The sequence below is a fragment of the Xiphias gladius genome, chromosome 2 (genome assembly GCF_016859285.1).
Source record: "Xiphias gladius isolate SHS-SW01 ecotype Sanya breed wild chromosome 2, ASM1685928v1, whole genome shotgun sequence".
Taxonomy (NCBI): Eukaryota; Metazoa; Chordata; class Actinopteri; order Istiophoriformes; family Xiphiidae; genus Xiphias; species Xiphias gladius.
In genome coordinates, this window is record NC_053401.1 from 2,700,907 (window position 1) to 2,725,036 (window position 24,130).

The 24,130-nt window shown below is 42.5% G+C and overlaps 1 protein-coding gene across 3 annotated transcripts; it reads right to left on the reverse strand.

Moving 5' to 3' along the window:
* Positions 1-995: 995 nt before the first annotated feature.
* Positions 996-23,569, reverse strand: upf2 (UPF2 regulator of nonsense mediated mRNA decay). Of its 3 annotated transcripts, none has more exons than XM_040147115.1 (21): positions 23,491-23,569; positions 21,471-21,839; positions 20,050-20,829; positions 19,796-19,956; positions 19,441-19,632; positions 19,208-19,357; positions 18,412-18,515; positions 18,067-18,152; positions 16,649-16,757; positions 16,239-16,352; positions 16,020-16,136; positions 15,215-15,604; positions 13,588-13,863; positions 13,211-13,394; positions 10,781-10,935; positions 9,240-9,344; positions 8,853-8,951; positions 7,669-7,842; positions 4,581-4,722; positions 4,268-4,388; positions 996-2,820 (listed from the first exon to the last, which is right to left on the reverse strand). In XM_040147115.1, the coding sequence occupies exons 1-21, from the start codon at positions 23,520-23,522 to the stop codon at positions 2,814-2,816; spliced, it is 3,867 nt and encodes a 1,288-aa protein (XP_040003049.1). In that variant the 5' UTR covers positions 23,523-23,569; the 3' UTR covers positions 996-2,813. The 3 variants fall into 3 exon arrangements, with proteins under 3 accessions (XP_040003049.1, XP_040003041.1, XP_040003059.1); XM_040147107.1 differs by having other exon boundaries at positions 996-2,823; XM_040147125.1 differs by lacking the exon at positions 996-2,820 and having other exon boundaries at positions 3,809-4,388.
* Positions 23,570-24,130: the final 561 nt, after the last annotated feature.

The window sequence follows — 24,130 nt, forward strand, 5'->3', positions numbered from 1 at the left end:
TTTCTAACAGGCTTCGACAGACATCATTTCCCAAGATGCCTGTGGGCTGAACATCGTCTCGTCATCCGCGTTGTGCTGCATTAACACCTGCATTAACATGTGTTTTTCCTCGATAAATGATCCAGATACAGATTGCATTTTTAGTGCAGGGTGTAAATGTGGGAATAAAGAAACCCACTTAGATTTGGGGAGGAGTTAAAGTATAGTTTCACAGCTGAAACGATCAATTAATCAATCAGTCGGTGGTTTTCAAGCAAAAAAATGCGTCATCTCAGTCCCTCCTACCGAAGACGCGAGTCATCTTTCAACCAAAAACAATAAATAAATAAATAAATTGCCGTGTTCAGCCTCTCAGAAATGAAGATTTTCTGTTATATCACAGGACAGAAAATTAGTAGGCAACTATTTTGATAATGGCTTACTTGTTGGGGGTTATTTATAAAGATAAAACCTCTTAAAAATGGCTTCTTTCTCGTTTTTCTCTGTTTTATATACCGCAAACTGAATATGTGGAGGTTTTGGGCTGTTGATCCGACACGAAGAGAGACACCTGAAGACAACCGGTCGGGGTCAAGGTAACTGTGATGGACTTTTTTTTTTCATTTTTCACGACATTTTACACTGATTTTATATCGATTAATTGAGAAAATCGTTGCCACTAATTTCTCGTCACTCCACCGTCACTCGTTTCAGCTCTCGAGTGCCGGTTGGATTCTGGAAACTGCAACGGGGCTCAACAGGGGCCTAACGTCACGTAATTTTTACCCCCTGGGCTCCCCCCCCAGTGAGGTTGCTCCGGCCATGTTTAGCAATGCTCTACATATGCAGTGTTGGGAGGAGGGACCGGGCAGGAACTGAGGAAATACTTACATTCGCTGCCTTGTAATTAGACCTCGACAAACAGGCGCACCCTCTCGAACATGCAAACGCCACAAAACACACGCCTGCCCTGATTTACAGTCCTGAAAAACAAACAGCCGTCATGTTCATATATTTATTGTGATCATTTCTTTTTTTACGAGCTGAAACACAAAGCCGGAAGCCGCTATTGTTTTTCTTTTGCTTGCAGGAAAAAGAACACTAGTTTTGAATCTAGACACAGACAAACTAAATCAGAGTCACCGTTGGACGCTTTGCTACAAACGACACAGAGCTGGTGCAGAAAAGGCCCATGCAGCAGAATGCAGAATATAGTTATCCATCTAGAGGCTCAACAGATAAAATGAATCTAAAAGAATATAGTCACTGTCATCACTAAGGAAGACTCTCAGGCACACGGTTATCCATTTATCAAAAAAAGGAAAAGCTTTTACCACGTTACACTACACAAATCCAAATCAAAGCAAGCTGAATATTGTCAAAACTAACTCCTGATTTTTGAGAAAATAATAACACAAAACATCTATCGAGACTGAAGTTGGAAAAAAGTGTCCAATGTGTCTACTCTGGTGTCCATCAGTGAGCAGGTCACTTGACGCCGTCAGGTTTCCGGATCTTCCAGGAGTCTGAATGATGCCAAGATCGAAAAAGCGCCCGATGCCGTGAGACTCCTGTTCCGGTGGCGTACGTTGATTCAGAGCCGATTTTTAGTCTGCGGCCGCCCTTCCAGTCGTAAACCGCACGTCCCTCGTGTTCCGCTGCTCCTTCTCTCGCCGGAGGTGGTGAGAAGACTGACACCACTCCCATGTCCGTGAGTAAATATGAAGGTTACAGCCTGCCGCCAGTTAGCTTAGCTTAGCACAAAGACTGGAAACACAGGGAAACAGCTAGCTTTTCAAGTACAAAATGCGATGGTGTCAGGCTTTTACTGCCTTCGCTTGTCTTACATTGCAGCGAACTGAATCTCTTTGGTTTTCGGGCTGTTAGCTGGACAGAACGAGACATGTGATATCAGCACCTTGAGCTCCGGGAAACCGTGGTGTGTGTTTTTCTCTGCGCCCTGCTTCTTTATACGCCAAACAATGAACCAATGAATTGAGAGAGTAAACTGCAGATCGGTCAGTAATGAAAGATAATCTTTAGCTGCAGCCCTGGTGACATACCGCTCTGAATCAACACGTGCCTCCAGAACAAGAGTACCATACCATCAGCCGCTTTTCCACCTTTTCGACCCCATAATTTTGTCCGTGTACAAGACACCAGCGTCTTCCTCTGCATCACTGGGCGAACCAGACACACCACCAGTGTTGAAGCCTCGCCACCCCGTCCTTCGTCTCCGCATCGGCGCTGCCTTTTTGGCAGTTTTGTGAAAAATTTGAGCGAAAAGACAAGTTCCCGAGTCCAAAAAACAAAAGAGAAAAAAAAAATCCGTATCCCTTGCTAGTCTCGTGTAAATTTTGCCCACTCGCAGGTTTTGAACTCCTAAATATGAGTCACTTTTCCCTCCAACCGGTGCGACGTCGGGAGGTGATCCGTTCATCCCGCCTTCCTGTCCGTCTCACCATCAGTCGGCCGGTCAGGTGTTCAGTCGTCTTTGTAGTTGGTCCAGACAGTTGGGGTTTTTTTTTTGTCATCTCAAGCAACAGACAAAGAAGAAAAGAGAGCCATCTGTCTGACCATTGACCTCTGACCCCCAGGCTCCCGGTTTTGTCTCTCCTCCTCAGGCCTCAGGCCCCACAGCAGGGTAAGAGTGTGTGTTCAGGTCAGGGGTCTGGTCTGTCCTGGCATCGTCGGTGGGCGTCTGGAGGACTCGTTCCATGTTTTAGACCGGTTTCCACTCCGATCTTCTCTTTCTCTTTCTCTCATTCTCTCTGTCTTGCTTGTTCATTTGCTCTCTTGCTCACTCGCTCGCTCAACCCGGGCCCAGACTCCGATCAGCGTCTCCTGGAGGACAGAGCAGGACATTTACTGTAGAGGTGCTGAGCAACAGCAACACGTTTCAGCCCTAAAACCAGTCTGTGTCATGGATAAAGTTGAAGTTTGAAGTCAAGATTTTTTATTGAATCGAACTCTCTCTATATTTTCTTATATATATATATACACATATATTTGTTTTCGTCGCTGCTGGCGGAGTTCACCATTCCCGCTCTGAACTCAAACTGCACGTAATCCAACGTTACTGTTTGAGAGTTTCTCTCACTGAAACCAGCCTCACACTGTTGACTGTTCACTCTATGTATTTGTTGCCGAGGTGAGCGCTGGCCGTGTCCATCAAAAATGCGTCTGCAAAACAAGACAACGGTCAATTTCGAGATTTTTTTTTTTTTTTTTGTCAGTGGATGAGTTTTAAATCCATCAGGGAGTAACGAAAAGTCAGGAGCAGCCACAGTGACCTGACAAATCCCCCGTCTCTTTGACTTCTATTATCTTTCTATATTTGACCCTATTTAAAAAAAACAAAACACTAAGTTTAAAAATCTCTCTCCTCTCTGTTTAAGCCGGGTGCAATTCTATATTTTTCGTCTCGTCAACAAATCTCATGAAATGACAAAAACTGACAGTGTGTTAGTCCGTCTCTAAACACTCTGACTTCCCTACCCTGTCAGTGGCTCTCAGCTCCAAGTCCACTGGTTCCTCACACCCTCTGCTCCATCCCTAAACCCCCTTTTCCTGTCCCCGTTCTCTCTTTATTTTTTTCTATATTTAAAAAATAACCGATTTTAAATCCTCTTGCTAAAAAAAAAGTCACACTTGCAGCAAAATATGGATTCACCTGCCACAACATGAGAAAAATGAGGATAGTACCGAAGCAAACACTTAGATTTTTGTGGAAATGCATTTTTAGATAAATGGAATCCTCTGAAATGTTCATGTTGTGTTGTCATTCCACTATACAGAGGCAAGAAAGACACAAAAGGTGCTGTTGATGTTAAGGTATAAACTTCAAGTGATCTTTATTCCAAATCTTTCCAGAGCTTATAAAGAAAAATAAATAAGCTCTCTAGCCCCTGAAAATCAGAATCAGTTGAAAGTGCAAATATAAAGAGAAACTCCTCAACAAAACCTTTTCCTCTGTTGTTTTCCTTTTCTTGAACTAATTTGCTGAAGCTTCATCCCTGGTGATAATGGACACACAGTTTATCCAGCTGTTCTAGCCTACTCCGTGACATGTCTTTGGTTTCTGTCCTGCTTGTCTTTCCTGTCTTGTCTTTCCTGTCTGTCTCGCCTCTCACGCCTTTCATTTCTTGCCCTTCTCTCTCTGTTCAAAGAGATACCGATGAGGGGGGAGGGGTCAGTGCAGGACAAGATAATGAGCCCTAATCCAACACATTCTGTGGTTTTGTTTTTTGAGTGTTGGCAACGCCAGCGATCCGGGCTCGCGTCTCACCTTCCTCCAGTCTTGAAGATGAGGTCGGCGTTGGGAGCCCCTTTCGGGTGCTGGTAACGGGGCCGACGCTCCCGGTTGGTGTTGGCCGGAGCCGGACGCTGGGCGAGGGACTGCATCATCTCTATAAAACACACACACACACACACACACACAAGAGGTGAGTGGTTTAAAAAAATATTTGACTTCATATGATATATGAAAAAAATATTCTATAAGCCAAATGATAACGGGGACTTTAAGGTTCTCTTAACCTGGGAAACGGGTTAAAAATCTTTTTTATTAGGCATTAATTAACACGGTCATCGAGGCGTACCCTGGTAGTCCTCCTGCTCCTGTCTCTCATTGATGTCCAGGGTGAGTTTCTTCATCCTCATGCGCTCTTCCTGTTCGGCCTGCTGCTGGTTGAAGTGGTTCGCCGCCAGGTGTGATGACAGGGGCACGTTCAGGATCTTGTACTGTTGACGAGAAACGTGAACATTGTGTTTGACACACACAAGATCGAGGACTGGTAACAACAAACACAAGACGGCTTCTGTTCCAGTGATCCGGGTTTTTTAAAAGCTGACAAATTATTCTGGTATTTCTTCAAGTTTAAGGTACAGTCCTCAAAATCCGAATGTCCCGACTGACTGGTGATGATGTGAAATTCAGTGTGTTTGAAACTCGACGACATCTCATCTCATCTGCTCATCTAACTACCTGCCAGAAAACCAAGAAGCAGATTTCCCTAAATGCTGAACTATTCCTTTAAACAAGCACATCACGTATTACAGGTCTGGAAGGCAGATGCACTGTTCATACAGTGGGTCAATGCGTCAGTCCCGTGGGACAGAGCAGCAGTTAGCAATGCAGTATGTTGTGTGTGCGTGGTGAGGGGTCCACCCACGGCTGGATTACCAACTGGACAACGCCGGGAAACGCCCAGGGGTGTGTGTTTTATCAAATTGCTTTAATTTTTTCTGCGGGTCAAGTAATTAACACACAGAAAACGTTGGGCAAGGTCTTACTGATCCAACATAGGCTACAACCAACAATGGTTTTCATTATTTATTCATCTGATCATTATTTTCTTTTGTATAATATGTCAGAAAAAGGCCCAGCATTATTCCCTGAAACCCAAGTGAACATATTCTAAGAGCTTTTTGATATCTGCCAAACAGTAAACGCCCAAAATTTTGAGTTTACTATCATAGAAAACTGAAAAAATAGCCAATATTCACATTTGAGAGGCTGGTACCAGGGAATTTCTGGCGATATGTTTTTCTCGGACTCGGACGACCAACCGGTTGGTTTCTGGGTGTCTGGGCAAAATAATGAAACTGCCATGTACAGGGGCCCAATAAGAAACTATTGCCCCAGGGCCCCCTTGGAGGTTAATCCGGCCATGGGTCCAGGTACATCCCACAGAGAGGTAGGCCCCCCCACACACACACACACACACACACACACACACACACACACACACACACACACACACACACACAGAGGATGCTTTTATTCACTGCTACAGTAAATCTCTGGTGAGGCTGTGTGTGTTTACAGAGAGAGAGAGAGAAAGGTCATTTCCCACCATCCCACACCTCACTAACACACCTACAAAGATATTCTGTGTTCTCTCCAAAGTTCATATAAAAAGTGATTTTTTTTTTTTTTTTTGGCTTGTGTGTATCTGGCAGCTTCGCTTTTAAACAGAGTGAAGCTGAGTGGACTGAACGCTCTATTAAACCTCGGAGCCCTGGCAGAAAGCTGGACACACCCTGCAGCACAAGAACCAGACTCTGCCCTCAAACCACACATTCCACCGCTGCAGTTCGCCTAAAAAAAACACACACACACACACACACACACACACACAGGTTTGCTTTTCTATGCTTGTGAGGACCCTTGTTGACATAACACATTCCCATAACCAACCTTAACCATAACCCAATTATAACCGTAACCTTAAACTGACTATAAACGATATTTGAATTATAACAATAATAACGACAATAGTGATAATGATGATGATGAGGAGCCTCTGGTTTTGATGAACCTACAGAGAATTACCAGCCGCATCTGCCGCTCCCCTCGGCTTTGCAGAGCTTTAATAGAGATTTAACGGCTGCAGCAGGCAGCTGTTTTCAGAGAAACAGCTGTAAAAAGCCACTGTCCACTACCTGTTCAGCAGCAAACAGCAGACAGACACAGTCAGATACCAGCTGGTGAACACATTGGAGCATTTAGCAGGTGAAGATCCAGCTGTTTCCTTTCAGGAGGTGGTGGAGACCAAAAACAGAGCTAAGAGAGAGTTAATATTAGACTTAGATTCATCGGGTGGACACAAACACCAGTCCAACAGGATGCTCATGTTGCTGTGTAACTGCTGGATGTGAACAGAATCAACTTAATGCGAACATGTTCACAAATACCAACTTAAATGGTCGTGTTGTGTTCACTACCTATTTCTGCTGCCCCCAAGCAGCCACAAGAAATCAGTTATTGCAGGTTTGAAACTGAGACTTAACCTTCACACAGCCCTCTGAAGTAGCGAGGACCGGCCAAAATGTCCTCACAATCCAGACATGTCCTCATTACGATGGTCTAAAACTGAAATTGGTCCCCACAAAAGCACACACACACACACACGCATACACACACACACACAGAGAGCAAAGTCCAGAGTCAATATTATTCCTGGGCTCAGTTAGACTGAGCTGAGTCTGTGACTGAGTTTCAGAGACAGCGAAATTGAATCACTCCTCTCCTCATGTCTGTTAGCTTTCGGATATTCAATCATCTAGACAGTGAAAATAAAACTACACTACAGTCCTGTTCCTGCGTGTACTTCCGAAGGGTTTCATGTTGACCTCCACCTCGCAGAACAACCGAGAAGAGCCTAGGAAGGACCAGCGACTGAATGAGTAGAGAAGAAAAGATGGAAGCTGCTTTTCTAGAATACAGGATAATATAACCTTTTCTATCCATTTACTTAAAATTCACGACCAAAAACCCTCACTTTCACAGCTGGTTGAAGCCTGTGATGATAGGTATTCCATCACCGAAACTCAAAGAGACAGTTAAAAGTATGGGCCCTTATCTCTCAAATGATTCGATATGTAACCAGGTACACAGTCCTATATTTGAATAAGGATCAGTTACAATAATATTGACTCAGAGTTGAGTCAATATGATCCAGTTGTGATTCGATGGGAGTTGACATTTTTATTTGAACAAGAATAAAACTCATTATCAGATCATTATTTGATTACATGTTTTATTTCAAACAGAGAATTATAACTTTTAGCCAGTCCCAAAGCAGGACACACTGCAATGCACTAGTTGGCCTATGGGTGTATATCTGTGGTGTGACCGTTAATGTTTTGGTGCTGACCTCAGCTGCCGCCCTCCGTGCACTTTACCTGCTGCTTGTTGCCCTTGCGTGTTAGCATGACGAACTGCATGGTGTCGGAGATGTCCGAGTCGCCCTCCCCGATGCACGGCTGTCCGGAGCCTCCCTTCTTCAGCTGACTCTTCAGCTGCAGAGGGATGGCCACGTCCAGCTGGTGAACCTTCACTGTCTCGCCGCTACGCTGCTGCAAGTGACAAAACACACAAGTCGGGGGAGGTTTTCACCTTTCGCCGTGACAAGGAGAGCCAGCCTTGGACGTTTAGATCCAAGCCCAGTGGTCACCGAGGGGAAAACGGTTGCAACATACAGCAAAACGACATTTAAAGGAAAATTCTGGTGTTCTGGTATTAGAGAGGTGTTTCTGTTATATAGCCTACGATCGTTGATAGACATGGGTTGGACAAAACAAAAGACACACATCAGTATAACATAATACAGTTCAACAGCGCCACAAACTACAGCCTCCAAAGTGATGAATCAACACCTGTCTAAAACAGTTTCAACAAAAACCAAACACTTAAACACCACGAAGATGGGATTTATTACAGGACTGTTGTAATTAGAGCTGCAATTATTAGTCGATTAATCGATTGGTCGACTGACAGAAATTCAGACGTATAATTTGTAACTTTCCCGCATTTAAATATCTAAAGACGACTACACCTGTGTTGTATTTTTTGTTGAGCTGTGCTATTACATTATCACGATTTTTCAAGTCTGTCTCAAAACAGTAGTCAGGTACCCGCAATGACATTTAAACAGTTTTTTCTTGCGGTTATCATTCCTCCTGTTCATAAGAACCCTCCCTATTACAATTTCAGTGTAAGTGATAGCATATAAACTGGATGTTGTTACCTAAAATCCAAAAGCTGCTATGTGTCTTCGGCAATCTGACCTAGATAAATCAAGTGCATATCTTTCAAAGTTACAGCTATTTTAGTAACAAAATTCCCACTTTCCACTGCAGCTTGACACAAAGAGGAAACTCAATTTGTCAGGCTTCAGATAAACCTTCAGACGCATTTTTGCAGAAAACGAGGGCTGCGTATTTAGTCCCCCATCACTTACACTGAAACCTCATCAGACGAGGATCTTGAGTGACCAACTGTTTAAACACAGACTTGAAAAGTTGCGAACCTATCCATTAACACATCACCATACACACTGTGCAAACCGAGTAGTAGGATGTCAAACCTGCAGGTTCTCCAGCATCATCTTATCCAGAGCCTGAATGAAGTCCTCATCCTCGGCACAGGCCACGTGCTTCAGTCCGCCGCCACGGATGGTCACCTCCTACACAGAGGCAACAGATTAACGCGACCAAATGTGCAAATCGTCCAGTGAACACCTCTTTCTCCTCATGAAATCAGTGTTTTCTCTAAAGCTAAATTTTAAAATTCTCTCTTGCTACCGTGAGCACGTTTAGGACACTGATGACAGCATGATCAAAACACTGGTCTGTGTGTCATGAGTCACCATCACTCGTCCTGTTATCGTGATAGTGATTGCAGCGCATTTTAGAGACCGTATCACTGAATAGCTCTTATCTACAGCTCTTCATATGGATGGGCTTGATCTTACATTGTTCTCCTCATCAGTCTCATTTTCTTTATTGGAGTCAGTCAGGTAGTCGGTGTTCTCTTCCTCCTCTTCCTCCCTCTCCTCTTCTTCGTTCTCTGACCCATCCTGAGGGGAAAAAAAACAAACAAACAAAAAAGACTGAGTCACAGCTTGTTAACTGCCTCGAAATTCAGCTAATAAAAATCTATGAATATATGATTCTGATTCTGAGCTTTATGAATCTTCACTTTATCTTCAGACAGACTAACCTGGCAGCAAAAAAAACAACAACAAATATTTCATCTCTGAGACCAGATTTTATCTTCCAGAGCCAGCTTTCAATTATCAAAGTCCTGGCTGAGATTCGACTGTTCTCTCCGGGACGACGACGGACACTGACCAGCCAGTCGACTCAGCAGCCGGTTAGCGAGCTGCTGAGATGACCGGTCAGTTTTCACATCTCCGACTGGAGCATATTTCAAATTGGTGCTCTTTTTGGATACACTGACCACATATTCAAAATCCAAATGGTTACTTTCTTGCCTGAAAAACTATCAGAACATATTTGAGTGACACAACAACAGTGGAAGGACACAAATTACAGCTTTGAGCGTGGCTGGAATCCTCCGCCATCGCCACGGAGGATTTGAGCCAGAACGCTTCTGGTCACGAATTCACAAGCACAGACAATAGCACAGATTACGAAGGCCTCATGTTTCACTCACTTTTTCATGAGGAACTGCCAAAACACACGGAGTTAGACACGAGATCAACACGCCTCTGTTTTAACTCCTTTTCTTATAAATCTGGGGAAATTTCCCTACTCATATGCTGCTGCATATATGTTTCCAATGTTACATAATCATATATACATTATTACAGCATACAGAGATTGCTTTCTTGACAGTTCACGATCAGAAACTGGATTTAATAGTGGTTTAGCTTTTGAATTCACGCTAAGATCACATATCTACTATTAAAAAATGCCGTGGTTGGTTTACTTTGCTTTCACACCAGAGGCGAACCGCACCAGACTCTGCTCGGAAGTGCACAGAGAACCTCCTTTTCAGGCAGGCAACCAGCAGCTTGCACCGTTTACAAGCAGTGACATTCGTGCTGAAAAGGCCAAAAAAGTTGGAAGAAAAAGCACAGAGTTTGGTGAGAACCTTGATGGAGCGGCACGCAGGACTGCAGAGCCTACAGAGGTAATTGGAGGTGAGTGAACTTTGCAAAACGAAGCTATCTTCAGGTGAAGCTGTTTATTTACAGGTACGTCTCCCTCGGCATATTTAAATACATATTTAAATAATCATGACGAAAACGACTGGAAGCGACTGGATCTGGAGATTTACGATTAAAATCTTTACATATCACATACTATGGGATTTTATCTGCTGACTGTGTAGTTACTCATTAGGTTCCAAATACAGTTTAAGAGGCTTCTCGACAAAATTATTTACACAGACTATCAGCTGTGAAATAATCATGTCACTGCACCAACAGAACAGTGACAGGTGGGCAGAGAAACAGGACGAAGTTTTCATCATAACAAAAGGACTCACATCCTCTTCTTGTTCGTTCATTTCGCTCTCATTGCCCGACTGCTCCTCAGTCTCAGCACCTCCCTCTTCGTCGTCATCGCCATCGTCATCTTCCTCGTCGAGCACCTCCCCTTCGCTCATGGCACTAGAGCGGCCGTCCTTCTCCATGGCCAGACCTTCATGAAAACACGGAGTACGACGTGTGAGCACGCAAGATGAGGACGCGGAAACTCTTTGGAGCAAACCAGGAAAAATTCATCTCTAACACACGTAATATTCTACAGAAAAAAATTATAATAGTGAGATTACACACAGATTGCCTTGACAGATTATAACATAAATACACCCAGGCCAGGCCCACCCCGAAAGAGCAGCTTCACTCAAACAAAGGCTTCAGTTATAAATAGAGGACATATTCTGGAGGGAACTGTTGTTTCATTAGTGTTGCCAGTCAACCTGGATAATAAGTGCAACCGATTACGGAACTTAACTATGCAGTTTCGTTCCAGCAAAAAAAAAAAAATGAAGTCAGGCAGGCGGCCTAAAGTTGAAGATCAGGTCTTCTGTGACTCGGGGCTGAGGAATGCCCGATCCTGGTTAAAGTATGAAAGGTAAAACAATGGCACCACTGTTTAGCTTAGGGGGGCTTCATCAGCCTCATCAAGCACTCTCCCCTCTGCATTCTCAAACACACACAAAAGCATAAAAGTTCAGACACACAACAATGGTGGAAAGTAACTAAGTACATTTTTTTCAAGTAATGTACTTAAGTACAGTTTTGGGGTACTTGTACATGAGTATTTCCATTTTATGTTACTTTATACTTCTACTCCACTTCACTTATTTGACAGCTATAATTACTGATTACAATGTGTTGGTAAAGATTAAACCATTGATTCCCAATGTTTCCGGCTTGTGACCTAGACTGTGTCTACTTGAGTTGTTTTCAGTTTAAATTTCTCAGATGTTTTAATATAAATAAGGCACAAAGTAGTAAAACTCTGTATTATTTGAGCACAACAACATAAAGATGAGAGAACAGTCCAAAAAATACACCCAAATTCGTGTAGCAGCACTTCTTTCCCGCTCCTTTATCTTCTTTGTTCTCCCACTGATGGTCTCATTACCACCTTGGTTTTATACCATGACCCTTTGGAGGGGCGGGACCCATAGGTTGGGAACCACTGGATGAAAGTGCATAACTTTATATAAAGTAGTTAAAACTCTCTCCACCTCGTGCAGCTACAACAGTAAACTGCTGCTTAAACTTTGTAATAATAAATAATAATCGGTCTCAGGGGACGGTTTTCTACAGAATAAGTACTTTTACTTGTAATGGAGTATTTTTACACTGTTGTATTGGCATTTCTACTTCAGTAAAGGGGCTGAGTACTTCTCCCACAACTGACGGATGCCGCCGCAATTCCACCTTGTCACCCTCTGAGAGGGTGGAGCTGGTGTTTACATTTTTCTCTGCGTATTTAAAGTCAACACCTTGAAACTTTTAAACAAAGCCAGCGCTCCGTGTGCTGCTATCAGGCTGAGCGGTGCCGGATGCAGAGATACACCTGCCACGCCAACGTTTCCTTCTTCCTCCTCTCTGCCATAACCCAGTCATTCTGTTCTCTCTCTGCTTTTTGCTGGAAATTCTCTTTACACTCTGCAACAGAGTTACAGTAGCAGTGGTATTTTCCCCCCTATATATCTGAGAGTGGGTAGCTGCAATCATTCCCCCTGTTCATACTGGCTGTGAAATGATCCATTCCTACTCAGATTCCAAAGTTACAATGTTTCTGCAGGGTTCACCAAATTTAAGACCTTTTGCCCTTTTAAACACCACCTAGAATGAAATTCAATACCAAAGAACAGCAGCAGGATCGATGGAAAATCAGTAGGGACAATAAGGCCTGCAATTATTTATTAAGTACATGAATTTATCGACATTTATATCCCATTTTGTAGCTCTAGCACATGAGAAGCTAGAGCTAGAAATGATTTATGTGATTAGTTGATTATCAGGAACAGCTGAAGATTACATCTCTGTCAATCGACTAATCCTTTCAGTGAGCCAGAACGTGAGCCACCTTTTTAGGTGGCTCACCCAAATAGATTTGTCTCTGTAGTGGACGTCATTCATTTTAATTCACAATTTTTGATTCATAAATCCTCAGTGTTGACTGGGCCCTTTGAGTGAGTGTATGTGTTAGGTATGTGTGTATTTAGTTAAGCTAAACCAGTCTCAAAGATAAAGCATAGTGAGGAGCAATGCAGCACGATTGTCCTCCTACACAACGGGGAATGCTGTTCAGCCGGGACGACAGAGAGCGGTTCAACTGGAAAGACTGGCTGCTGAACACTCACATCATTTAACCATGCAGTAATTATGTGCTAGATATAGACAATTGCCTCTTGCATGCATCTTTAGATATGAGCACACTGTGTCACTCCTACCTAGCTTGACGAGCACCTCCCTCTCCAGGTCAGTGACCTGTTTAGTGGCCTCCTCCATGGAGCAGCTAAGCCTCATCTTGGGCCTGAGCAGCTCCAGGGTGTCGCTGATCATGTAGTCGATGTCGATGGGGAACGGGTGGTCCTTGGTCCAAACATCAATGCTCTTTTTCCACCAGATGTACCGCTGCAGGCACACACAAATTTTATTTATTCAGCCTGAATAAATAAGGGAGTGATTTTGGACACATCTATAGAATATCACCACTGTTTTCCCTCAGATCCTTCAATTAACTTATCAGTGACAGTACAACAATACTGAGATACTGAGAAGCCAAAGCTAAAGACAGGGCCTAGAGGTGAAGTATGAGCAGACATGCCTGGAAGTAGATAAGGAAACAGTCCAGCTTCCTCTTGCTGGAGCCTCGGTCAAAGTACTGGCCGCATGTATCGAGCAGGGTGCAGACCAGACGGAGGCGGAAGAGGTGCTCTGGAGGGTCCAATGGGCTGGGGCTGCCGTCCTGATTGACTCCGAAGGAGATGAAGGAGAAGAGGGTGCGGAAAATGACGGCCGACTCTACCATGCGGTAGTTGTAGAGCTCGCCCAGAAACTTGGCGCTGCTGATCCGCCGCTGGTTGAACTTGGGCTGGTTGACCTGGGAAGGGACAGTGGTGACAGAAGCATTCAGATCCTATACTTAAGTAAAAGTAGCCATACAAGACTGTAAAAATACCAAATGCATCATATTCTGAAAAGTGATCGAATTTCAAATTTGCAAAGTGACAAGTAACTATACCTGTCAAAATCTAAAAGATATAAATCAGCAGAAAACGGAAATATGAAGTGAGTAATTTTTATCATGTAGTCACGATAAAGGATTTTCAACTTTTGCAAAGCAGTGTGCGACTTTTTTAGGGAATAAATTCCCTTTCTTGTGACATTTTTGGTATCAGATTCAATACAGATTACTTTTTTCTTAATATAAAATGTAGAGCCGAAACAATTTATTAAATAATGGATCGACGGAGAATTTATCAGCAACTGTTTTGATAATCAATTAATTGTTTAAGTCAGTTTTCAAGCAGAAAAAGCTCGAGCTTCTCAACTGTAAATGTAGTATGGTGTTGACTTGACGAAGGTCTGAGGACCAAAGGGTGTGTAAATAAAGTGAGTACAAGTGATACAGTGTGACAGTGTGCAGGACCTCTTGGTTACTACCGGGACGATTAACTACATATCTTTGGGTTTCGATTTGTCAGACAAAACAAGACATTCTAAGATATTATCTTGGGCTTTAGTAAATAGCTTTTAGCTGTTTTCTGAAATTTTGTAATGAGAAGAAAATAATCACAGGATTAATTGCTAATTAAAATAGTCGTTCATTGCAGCCCTAATCTCGTGTCACTGGAGATCTACAACACTGGATGTAATTATACCTATAGTTTACGTTTTTCTGAACCACAATTTGTTTCATCAGCGTTTTTACGGCCCACTGGCTACATATTTGAAAAGTTTTCAGCAAAGTTAGTTGAAACCTGCACTGGTTTTGGGCTCAGTTATAGTGGGTAGGTTTGAGAAATCGGTGAGCATGGTCTCTAACATTTTCACATGTTGCCTCTCTGGTGTCAGAGCCTGAGCTGTAGATTCAACCACGTGAAACGGTTGGAAGTGTTGTGCAAAACCAGAGGACTTCAGCTCAGGATGGAGCCAGACGGCATTCTCACGTGTCCTGCACCATATAGCAGTGATCATACTGAGGACAGTAACAACATGGCTTCCTCTTCAATCAACTGTCGGAGTCGTCAGTCAAGATTAGCACCTGGTTTTGTTTGTCTTCCTGTCTTCTCGCTGCACCTTACATAACCATCTTGGACTCAACTCCAGTACACGAATAAAACCGTCCAGCTTAACCCTTTTATCTTTTGTCAATAAATGATACGTAAGTATTACTACATCAGAGTATCAGTTCATATTTTCAGCCATATATAATTTTTTCCTCTCCTTACCTCCATGCCCAGCCGAATGTCCTCCAGCACTCCGTCCACCACATGTATGCCCACGTCCTCCTGGTAGGCCACCAGGCCGGCCAGCAGGTTGGCTACACAGTGGATGCTGTTGTACTTGACGTTCCAGATGTTGACCATGCAGCAGATCAGGTAGCTCTTGACCTCGGGGTCCTGCCACGGCAGCTTCCGCATCTGCCTCAGCACCTTCTCCGTGGTGACCTTGGACAGGTCCTTGTAGAGCAGCTTGCGGATGTACTCCTGCAGCGGCGGCCTCTTCTTCTTCACCGTCTTCTCCATGGGTGGGGGGTTGCAGTAGTAGTAGGCATTCTCCACCATCGTCACGTAGCGGGCATCCAGATGCTGTGCCTGCTTTTTACGCATCATTTGTTCCTGAAACGCAGACAGGATTTGACAAAATATCAGCTGTTTACATTAAAACTTCAACTTTAACCAAAGCTCGCCAGGAGTTCAGCGCCATTTGGCTGTCTTTATTTTGTTTCAAAGACGAATAAAAAAAATCGGGTAACGCCGGATCTCCTCACATAACCTCTCTTCAAAACAAGATTTCATTTTGTTATGTGGAGCATCTGCAATTGGCGCACTTGCTATGTGTGCAGTCCGTGCGGTCACAAATTTTGGGCTGCGTGCGGACGTCCGCATACGGGACGAGGAAGTTCATCGTGGACATGGGTGGATGACGACAGTTACGTCACACGGACCAGAGCGGACCACTGAGGACGCACGGAAGCGGAAAGTTTGACTTGGCTTTTAACACCTCTCCACTGTGATGATGACGTGTACTAACCAGCAGGACGCTGGTACGCAAGTGGGAGTCGGGGGATCGGAAGAGGAAGCGGCCGCAGGTCTCTAGCAGTGTGCAGGCCATCTCAATATGGTGATGAGTGAAATCAGACAGCAGCATCTGTTGGGCCACACACAAAGACAGGCTTCCAGTTAAAACGTTCACATCGATCAGCTCAGAGATAACAAAGCCTCAGATCTCAGATAGCAATTCTTCACCCACCTTGAGACAATGAAGCGTGTCTGTTTTTGAGAACATCTTGAACTTGGCCAGTTCCCCGATAAATCTGACAGTTTTATTTTTGGTTTCGATGTTGATCTGGTCCTTCTTCCGAATCTAAAGGGCACAAACATTAGTAAAACAAGATTGTGTGTCATTCATCATATTGTGATTTATTTCTTATAAGAGTATGAGACATAGTTTGATGAAAAACAGTAAGACAGACAAAATACAGGACAGAAATCCCCGCAGTCCTTCATGCCACCACATCCTACTAATGTATTTGATTTTTAGTGTCTGCGTGGCTGGTTTTGAATTTGTTTAATAAATGTGTTTCAGGCCCAAAGTGGTTTTCTCTAGTCCCAATAAAACTCAAGTGTTTTATTCAACGGATGCAATAATAGGGGACCTACGTGAAACCTGAAGTCTCCCTTCAGCATGGAGCAGAGGTCCTCAGCCACATCTGACATGCAAGGATGAAGAGTTGCTACCAACCGAGAGTAGAAGGGGAGCAGATCCAACCTGAAAGGGGAGAGACAGTCAAGTGCTTCATTGATCTTCACACTATAAATTATGATGACAGCACCACCTGGTGGTACCTAATGGTAATATTCTGTATTTTTCTGGTCAATAAATCCCATGAAAAGACCCAAACCGGCATCACATATATTGATCCTACTAACAGGTGTTGTCTGTGTATCCAGAGCTTGATATATCTTATTCCTCTGTGCCATAGAGTTCCACTGTTGTCCAAAAACTATTAAAACCACATCATGTAGCCACACCTTTGTACTGGGTGACATGTTCCTTCATAACCCTGAACACACACACACACACACACACACACACACACACACACACAAACACACACTAGTTTACTTTGACTCAGTTCCCACATAAACCATCCTACTGCCCCAAATACTCACTAGAGCACCAGATGTGGATTCATCCACTGCTGAAAATAGTCCCCAACAAATGAACTATTTCCTTGTTTGTTTGCTAAAAAAAAAATAGTGTCCTGGTGTTTTAGGAAATTACTGAGCCTTTTTTTAGAAGCTGAAACTACATATTGGTGAGGTGTTTTTAAAGATTTACGTCAGGCTCTAATGGGTTAGAGGCTGAACTCCACAGACAGGAAAGTCAGAGAGTATTGATAGATGAACCAACACATTGTTGTTTTGGTCTTTCATGGAATTTGTCGACGGTAATAATAAATGTAGATTATTGCCAGCCTGACGACTATTCTACACATCCGCCATAGGTGAAGCTGCAAGTTAGCAGAGCAGCGGCTTCAGTCCTCCATCTGTGTCTACGCAGAACAAGTTGTAAAAACGACGACATCCGTGTTTTGGTATCGCCCAGACCCCAATACACGATCAATCAATGTAATTACACATGTCAATAGACTTGAATTAGCAGAAGAATCTGTAAACACAACACTGACATGTTATCATGTTATAAAGTTGTTATGCCGAATGTGTTGGCAAACAGTTGCCTGTTTACACATCCGGCTGTTACAGAGCAACATTTTCATTCATTTGGAGTCATGTTTGTGGACTCCAATATTCTCTCTCTTTGTGGTCTGTTTTGGTCTCTACCAAATCCTAAGGAAGATGTCTGGCTCTTTAGCTGCTAAATGTTCACCAGCTAGTCTCTAACTGTGTTAGTCTGCCATACCGTGCTGGGTTATTTCATCCAGTGTTGATATAAAAATGCTGATAAGTGCAGCTTTAAGAATGGCTAAAGCTGTCTGTATGGCTGTTTAGATCGAAAACCAAAGTTATCTCCGCACCCATGGTCGGCAAATTGATATAGTTTGACACAGCTTTACCTCTGCCGTGGGACAGTGAAGAGGGCTCGGACAAGCTTCCTCCTGTTGGATTTGGTGTTCATGTTCATGCAGAAGTCCATGGCAGCCTGCAGGAGTCAACGAAGTTCTCATAAATTTAAGGATTCTGAATTCTTTTCTTTGACAGTAACCTGCCATTACTCATTTATAACACTGTATCATATGTAAGAGCAGCGGTCAGGTGGAAACATGGCTAAAATACTTTCACAATATCATTTTTGTTATTTTGTTTATATGAAGTCATCTCGACACAAAGTAAGGATACTTCAAGACATTTTTTCCTACAAACAATATAGACACCACGTTAAATGTTCCTGTTCTAATCACCTTGTCTATGAGGTCTCTGTTGACACAGTTGGGGAGCTGCTGGATGAAGGCGTCCACGATTAGCTTCAAGTGGGACCCCGTGTTGGCCTCCTCATCCTCTTGTTCTACACGTACAAAAATAAAGGCTTATGATTATCCACCTAAAATAAAATTCCCACTTCAAATCTACCCATAACCAGACAATGAAAAGTTTCAGGACAGCACAGAAGCTCACTGCATTTTAAATGTAAGTATTAGACATTTTTGTTATTAGTATGGAAGTATTAGTATAAATAGTAGTGACATTTCCTACACACAAAGTACTTGATATTACTTTTATCACTATATAATAATGCTGTAAGACGATACAGATCAAAGACTTTAGTATTTATACAATACTTAGAAAAAAACTGAAAAGACAATATTAGAGTCGGGAAAAATATCAGTACAGAGTATGATTGTGACAGACAGCGTTTGCTTTATGATCCCTGTGTCCTCATTCTCTACTTATAATTGCAGCTCCAAGCTTGACATAAAAACAGTACAACCGATCAAAGTTATTCTTCCAAGACAGCCTCTTCTGTGTGTATTTAACCTTGTGCTGTTGTGGTCTTTACATTAATGTGATGGCATTTCATTTAGACTTGAGCCTTCTTGGAAGTACTATAGAAATGTTACTTAGTCTGACCTAGTAAGATTTCCATTGTGATCTTTACGTGCAAGTGACTCGGGCACTAATACTGACATTGGGTCGACTTGTAAAATTGCCATCTCATTTACATGTGGAGGTGCTTTTCTGAAAGGGGCTCTCGTTTACCTTGCTCATCCAGCAGTTTCTTGGCCAGTTCTTCATTTTCCGCCTCGTCTGCTCCCTCCAGCTCAAGAGGTTCATCCGTGATGTCGAGAGCCTCCAGCTCCAGCTCCAGCTCCTCTGTAGTGCTGGCCGTGTCCTTCCCTTCTCTCCCATCTGAACCAGCCAGAAGCAGGAGCACAGTCAGAATAAATAAGTGAATATTTTTCTTCAGCTGTCTGTGGATTCATTAAATGTACCTTTGGCGTCATCCTTGTCTTTGCCCTGGCTACTCTTCTCGTTGTCCTTGAAGAGGATAGCAGGGACGAAAGCCTTCAGGTCCACCAAGTTCTCATAGAAGTTACGAGCGTCTTCATCTTCCCAGATCCCTCCTTCCAGGTCATACTCTCCAGGCTTACCAGGGGTGAAAATATCAATGCCAGGACCATGCTCTGAGAGATTAGAAAGAAGACATTATAGATTAAAAAATATGACACGCGTGTTCACCTCACTGGAGTCACTGTTTGACTTTATTTAAAATAAAAACAAAGATCTTACGACCTTAAAATGGCACTTTTAATTTAACTATAATTCTGGAGAAGAAAGGTGACACACCCTCCTGCACAGTCTTATCCTGAGGCAAATCTGGCATGTTTTCATCGAGCAGATCAGCCAGGGACTGAGTGTTGGCCAGCAGTTTCTGGTAGGAAGTGGCAAACTCTTCATACTGCTTGTGCCTGTCCTCACTCAGCTCCCCTTTGGAATGCAGGATACGCCTGAAAAGGAGAACATGTTAAGAGGTCATATCATAGTGAGCAACAAAAAGTGACCAAGGAGCACCATACCCCGTGGAGAAAGGGAGTACTCACCTGTTCTGCCTCTCAATGTTCTGCAGCTCCCGGTGGTCCTTCTTCAGGTGTTTGGTGAGTGATGTGAAGTACTCCCGCAGAAGGTTCTGGAAGGGCTGCTGTTTCTCTGTGCTGATTATCTCACTCAGCGGGAAGGACAAGCCGAACTTCTCAGCAGCCAGTTTCACCTTGCGGGGCACCAGACCGGCAATGTCGTCCCCACAGTGCTTACAGAAGCTGATTACCACCGACACGTGAGTGTGTGTCTCCCGGTCGGTCCCAATAATGGTCTTGAGCTGCTCATAAATGAGCGAAAGGCCCTCTTTGTCCGTGAAGAGGCCAACGATGGTGAGCTCTGCGATAAATCGCAGATCTGTGCGCAGCTTGCTCACATTGGGCGCCTTCTCCTCCTTCCTCGCTTCAAAGTGCTTCTTCCACGCCTGTAACAGTAACGGAGCAAACTCAGCATACCGTTGGTGGAAGAGGGAACACAGATGGACAGCGCAGCCTACGTCAGAGATCTTCAGCTTGGCCTCCACGACAGAGCTCACGGCCTCGCCAATGTACTTGCTGAGATTCAGTGAGGCAAAGTCATTGGAGAGCGAATCTCGCTGCTGTTCAGTAAGTGTACGAAGCTTCTTGACAAAGGCAGTATTCTTTTTAAGGCTGGAGTCCAGTCGGCTGAAGAAGGCCTCTTCAGGCCGACCCTCTTGGGCATTCTGGTTCTTGCTGCGGAGTTCCTTCCTGCACTGATGGCGCTCCCAGGCCTCCTGGTGCAGCTGGTGCCCCTCCTCTTGTTCCCTACAAAAATAAGGTAAAATAGAGAAAGACACATAATGAAAGCAAGAAAAAGCTATAAGAGAGGGGACTTGCGATGGGTTTGACTTTTCTGAGGTTCATGTAATTGCATATTGTACTATACATATTCAAGGAAAGAAAAAAAATAAAATAAAAAGTTTTATGAAATTTGATATTTAATTTTTTTGCATTCATGTCCACAGATTTTCACAGTCTTTTTCTTAATTCAGTTTGGGTGTAATAAGGTTGCAATGAAGTCTGTGTATTAGCTGTGGGCTTTACGTTGAGACCTGTCTTTTAAGCCTAAATTTATTTCCATTTTGGTAATTTTCCACCATGAAAAGTAATGTCAAATTAGCAGTCAGCAGTTCCTGTTTCCACAGTTACCGAGGAAACAGATAATTGGATTACTCTGATACTGAAAAAACTCCCAAATCAGCAGGAAAGATCTGAAATCATAAGGAGCATCTCTTTTCTAGCATTTAAAGCAGATTCATGGGCATTTATCCACATATATTGATTATGCTGAATCTAATATGACTAAGTGATTTTTGACGCAAACTGAAACAATCAGGCGCTGAAGGATATCGGCAGTAAAATGAGGCTTTACAACAAATATAACAGCAAAGTTCACCACCACTTACTTTAGGAGAGCTGCCTCTTCCTCGCGTTGTCTTTTGGCCTCCTCCTCTTGGAGTTTCCTCTCCCGCTCCTCCTGCTGTCTCTTCTCCTCCTCCTCTTTCTTCTTCTGTTCCTCCTCCGCTTTCTGTTTTTCTTCCTCTTTCTTTCTTCGGTCCTTTTCCTCTTTCTTCTTCTTTTCCTCCTCTAGGCGCTTTCTCTTCTCCTCTTTGCCGCTGTCTTTTTTACCACTCACTTTGGCCTCGTCTTTTGCTTTGTCTCGAGCAGATGCTGGCCTTCTCTCACCATCTCTGTCCTTCTCTTTTTCCTTGTTACTGAAGGGGCAAACTTCTTTCTCATCCATGTTTACTGAGCGCTTGCGTTCAGCAGGCATACTGAGGAAAGACAACAGAGGCTGTTTAACAATCCTGCTGTTTTTTAAGCTATTTCCCCAATCCTAAAACATTCTTTTAACAATCTGTATGAATAAATATTCCATCTGCAGCAAAAAATAAAACATTTTAATCCTCTTCCCAATTTTCACCTCATTTTCCTAATCCAAATAAAGGTGGTGGCTGGAAATGTCAATCTCTTTGTTGAATTTGTGAACCAAATTTCCGGTTTTATTAGTGTATACTGATGTTTCTGCAATATTTTTTTCATCCATATGGCTAGAAGAGCAATTGAGGATACTGGAAATATCTTCAAATTAACACCCCCCCCCCCCAAGAAAATAAAAAGGAGGACGGTTATTCATTTTTCAGAATTACACAGGCATAAAGTGGGGCTATTTGTATGTCCGACCTGATGTCAGTTGTTATGGTCTACTATTGTATTCATACTTTGTATTTGTATATAATTTTTTGAGTGTGTTTTTTCTTTTTTCTCTTGTCAAGCACTTTGCAATCTCTAGTTTTGATAAGTTCAATATAAATAAAGTTTGTTATCATTATTACTACTATCCTTATTATAGTATTATGTATTTCCTGGACATTTACAGATTTGCTATAATGCTAGCAATCACAGGGAAGAAGACTGGGAACCCTGCGAAGTCTGATGGAAGGTTAGTATCGCCAGGCAAGGAAATGGGTTGACTGATATGGTTGATAACAGACAAGCCAAACAAATATTTACATTGGATATACAAGAACATGAGGTCATGGATATGAAGGATTCACAAGGACTGAAATGGTTGTTTGAAAAAGTCACATTTAAATAGTCATCTTATTTAAGGAAGACAACCTCTTATCAGCAATGAGCGCGTTTTATTCATGCATCTATTTCCAGGTTTTTTTTCTTTTCTTTTCTTGAAATAATTGTTTGAATTAATAGGTAACCAACCTGCTGGAAACTGCTGTATTGTTAATAGTTGATGTAAATTTGTTTTACAATCCCATTATCACTCAAATAAAATTCCGTTCTTCTTCTATTATTTTTTAGTTGAAATTGCTCGATGGCTAATTGGACAGAATCGGAAAAGATAAAGCAAGAGGCTCTTATAAAATAACATTTCTCTAACTGGGAAGTGTCGACAAGTGGATGAAACAGTTTATAAAATAAAGTACGATTTAATTCTATATCCATATATTCTACTGTTAAAAATAGTCTGACACACACCCACGCAGCAGCTTCGTTGCAGACACCCCGCTCGTTAGCAACCTAGCCCAGCTGGCTTGTGTAGCACGTTAACGTTAGCGCTCTTCTGTGTTCGTGATCTGGCTGAAGCTTAATCTTAGCTTTGAAAGAAGGCAGTCCGTTTTATAATGTTGCAAAGACACTGTAACGTTTTAACACAATGCGTGCAAACACACATTCATGAAAAAACACAAAACAAACACAGTTAGCATTGACAGAGCTAACGCGTTTAGCTAGGCCACTTGAATGGAAGCGCCGAAACCAATGTAAACAAAGGTATTGGCAGCTTTAAACTGGCAGTTAGTGTGCATTAAGTTTTTGTAGTGTACAGTTTAAATAACATACACTATAAATCACTGCTTGGAAATCCTAATTTTCGTGTAAACACTATGTTAAAATGAAAATATTTACCTGCTAACTGTAGCAAAACAAACATCGGTCATTAGCGTTGGTTTCCGTGTGAACGCCAAAAGGACCCTCTCGTGATGGTTCCACACACTATGCCTTACTGAAAATATCTTTATTAAGTTATATTTTTGTCATGGTTTGACGTATCTATATCATGTAGTTTGGTATTATCGCAACGTTATTTAACCCGTGACTAATACTCATAACTGCATGTTTTGGTACATTCAAATTTTGTCACATCAACAGGCAATGCTTACGGCGGCTACTCATGCAACAGTAGTTTTTATTTATAACATATGCTTTGTTATTTAGTTAGTTTTCTCAATAACAGTTGAATTATTTTAGCAAAAATTATTCATTCATGAACGCAAATGGTGCGTTCACGGAGTAACACCGACGTTGTTTAAAAGTGAAAATTAAATCTATACTATACAAGTGTCTGACTTGTATGAGTGGTTTTCATAAATACTTATATACAAACACACACACACACACACATGCATGTATATGTACATATATATGAAAAGCTTTTAAACTAACAATATTATTTATGCCATATCAATATTTATCTATTGATATTATATTTATATATGTATATGATATGAATGTTACATTATTAAAGATTTAATTACATATAGAATAT

Coding starts and splice junctions, on each gene's coding strand:
- upf2 (XM_040147107.1), bottom strand. CDS start 23,522: ATGACCGATGTTTGTTTTGCTACAGTTAGCAG. Junction 4,723..7,668: donor GCAAGGGCAACAAGCAGCAG/GTAAAGTGCACG, acceptor TCTCGTCAACAG/TACAAGATCCTGAACGTGCC. Junction 4,389..4,580: donor GGAGCAGGAGGACTACCAGG/GTACGCCTCGAT, acceptor TGTGTTTTATAG/AGATGATGCAGTCCCTCGCC.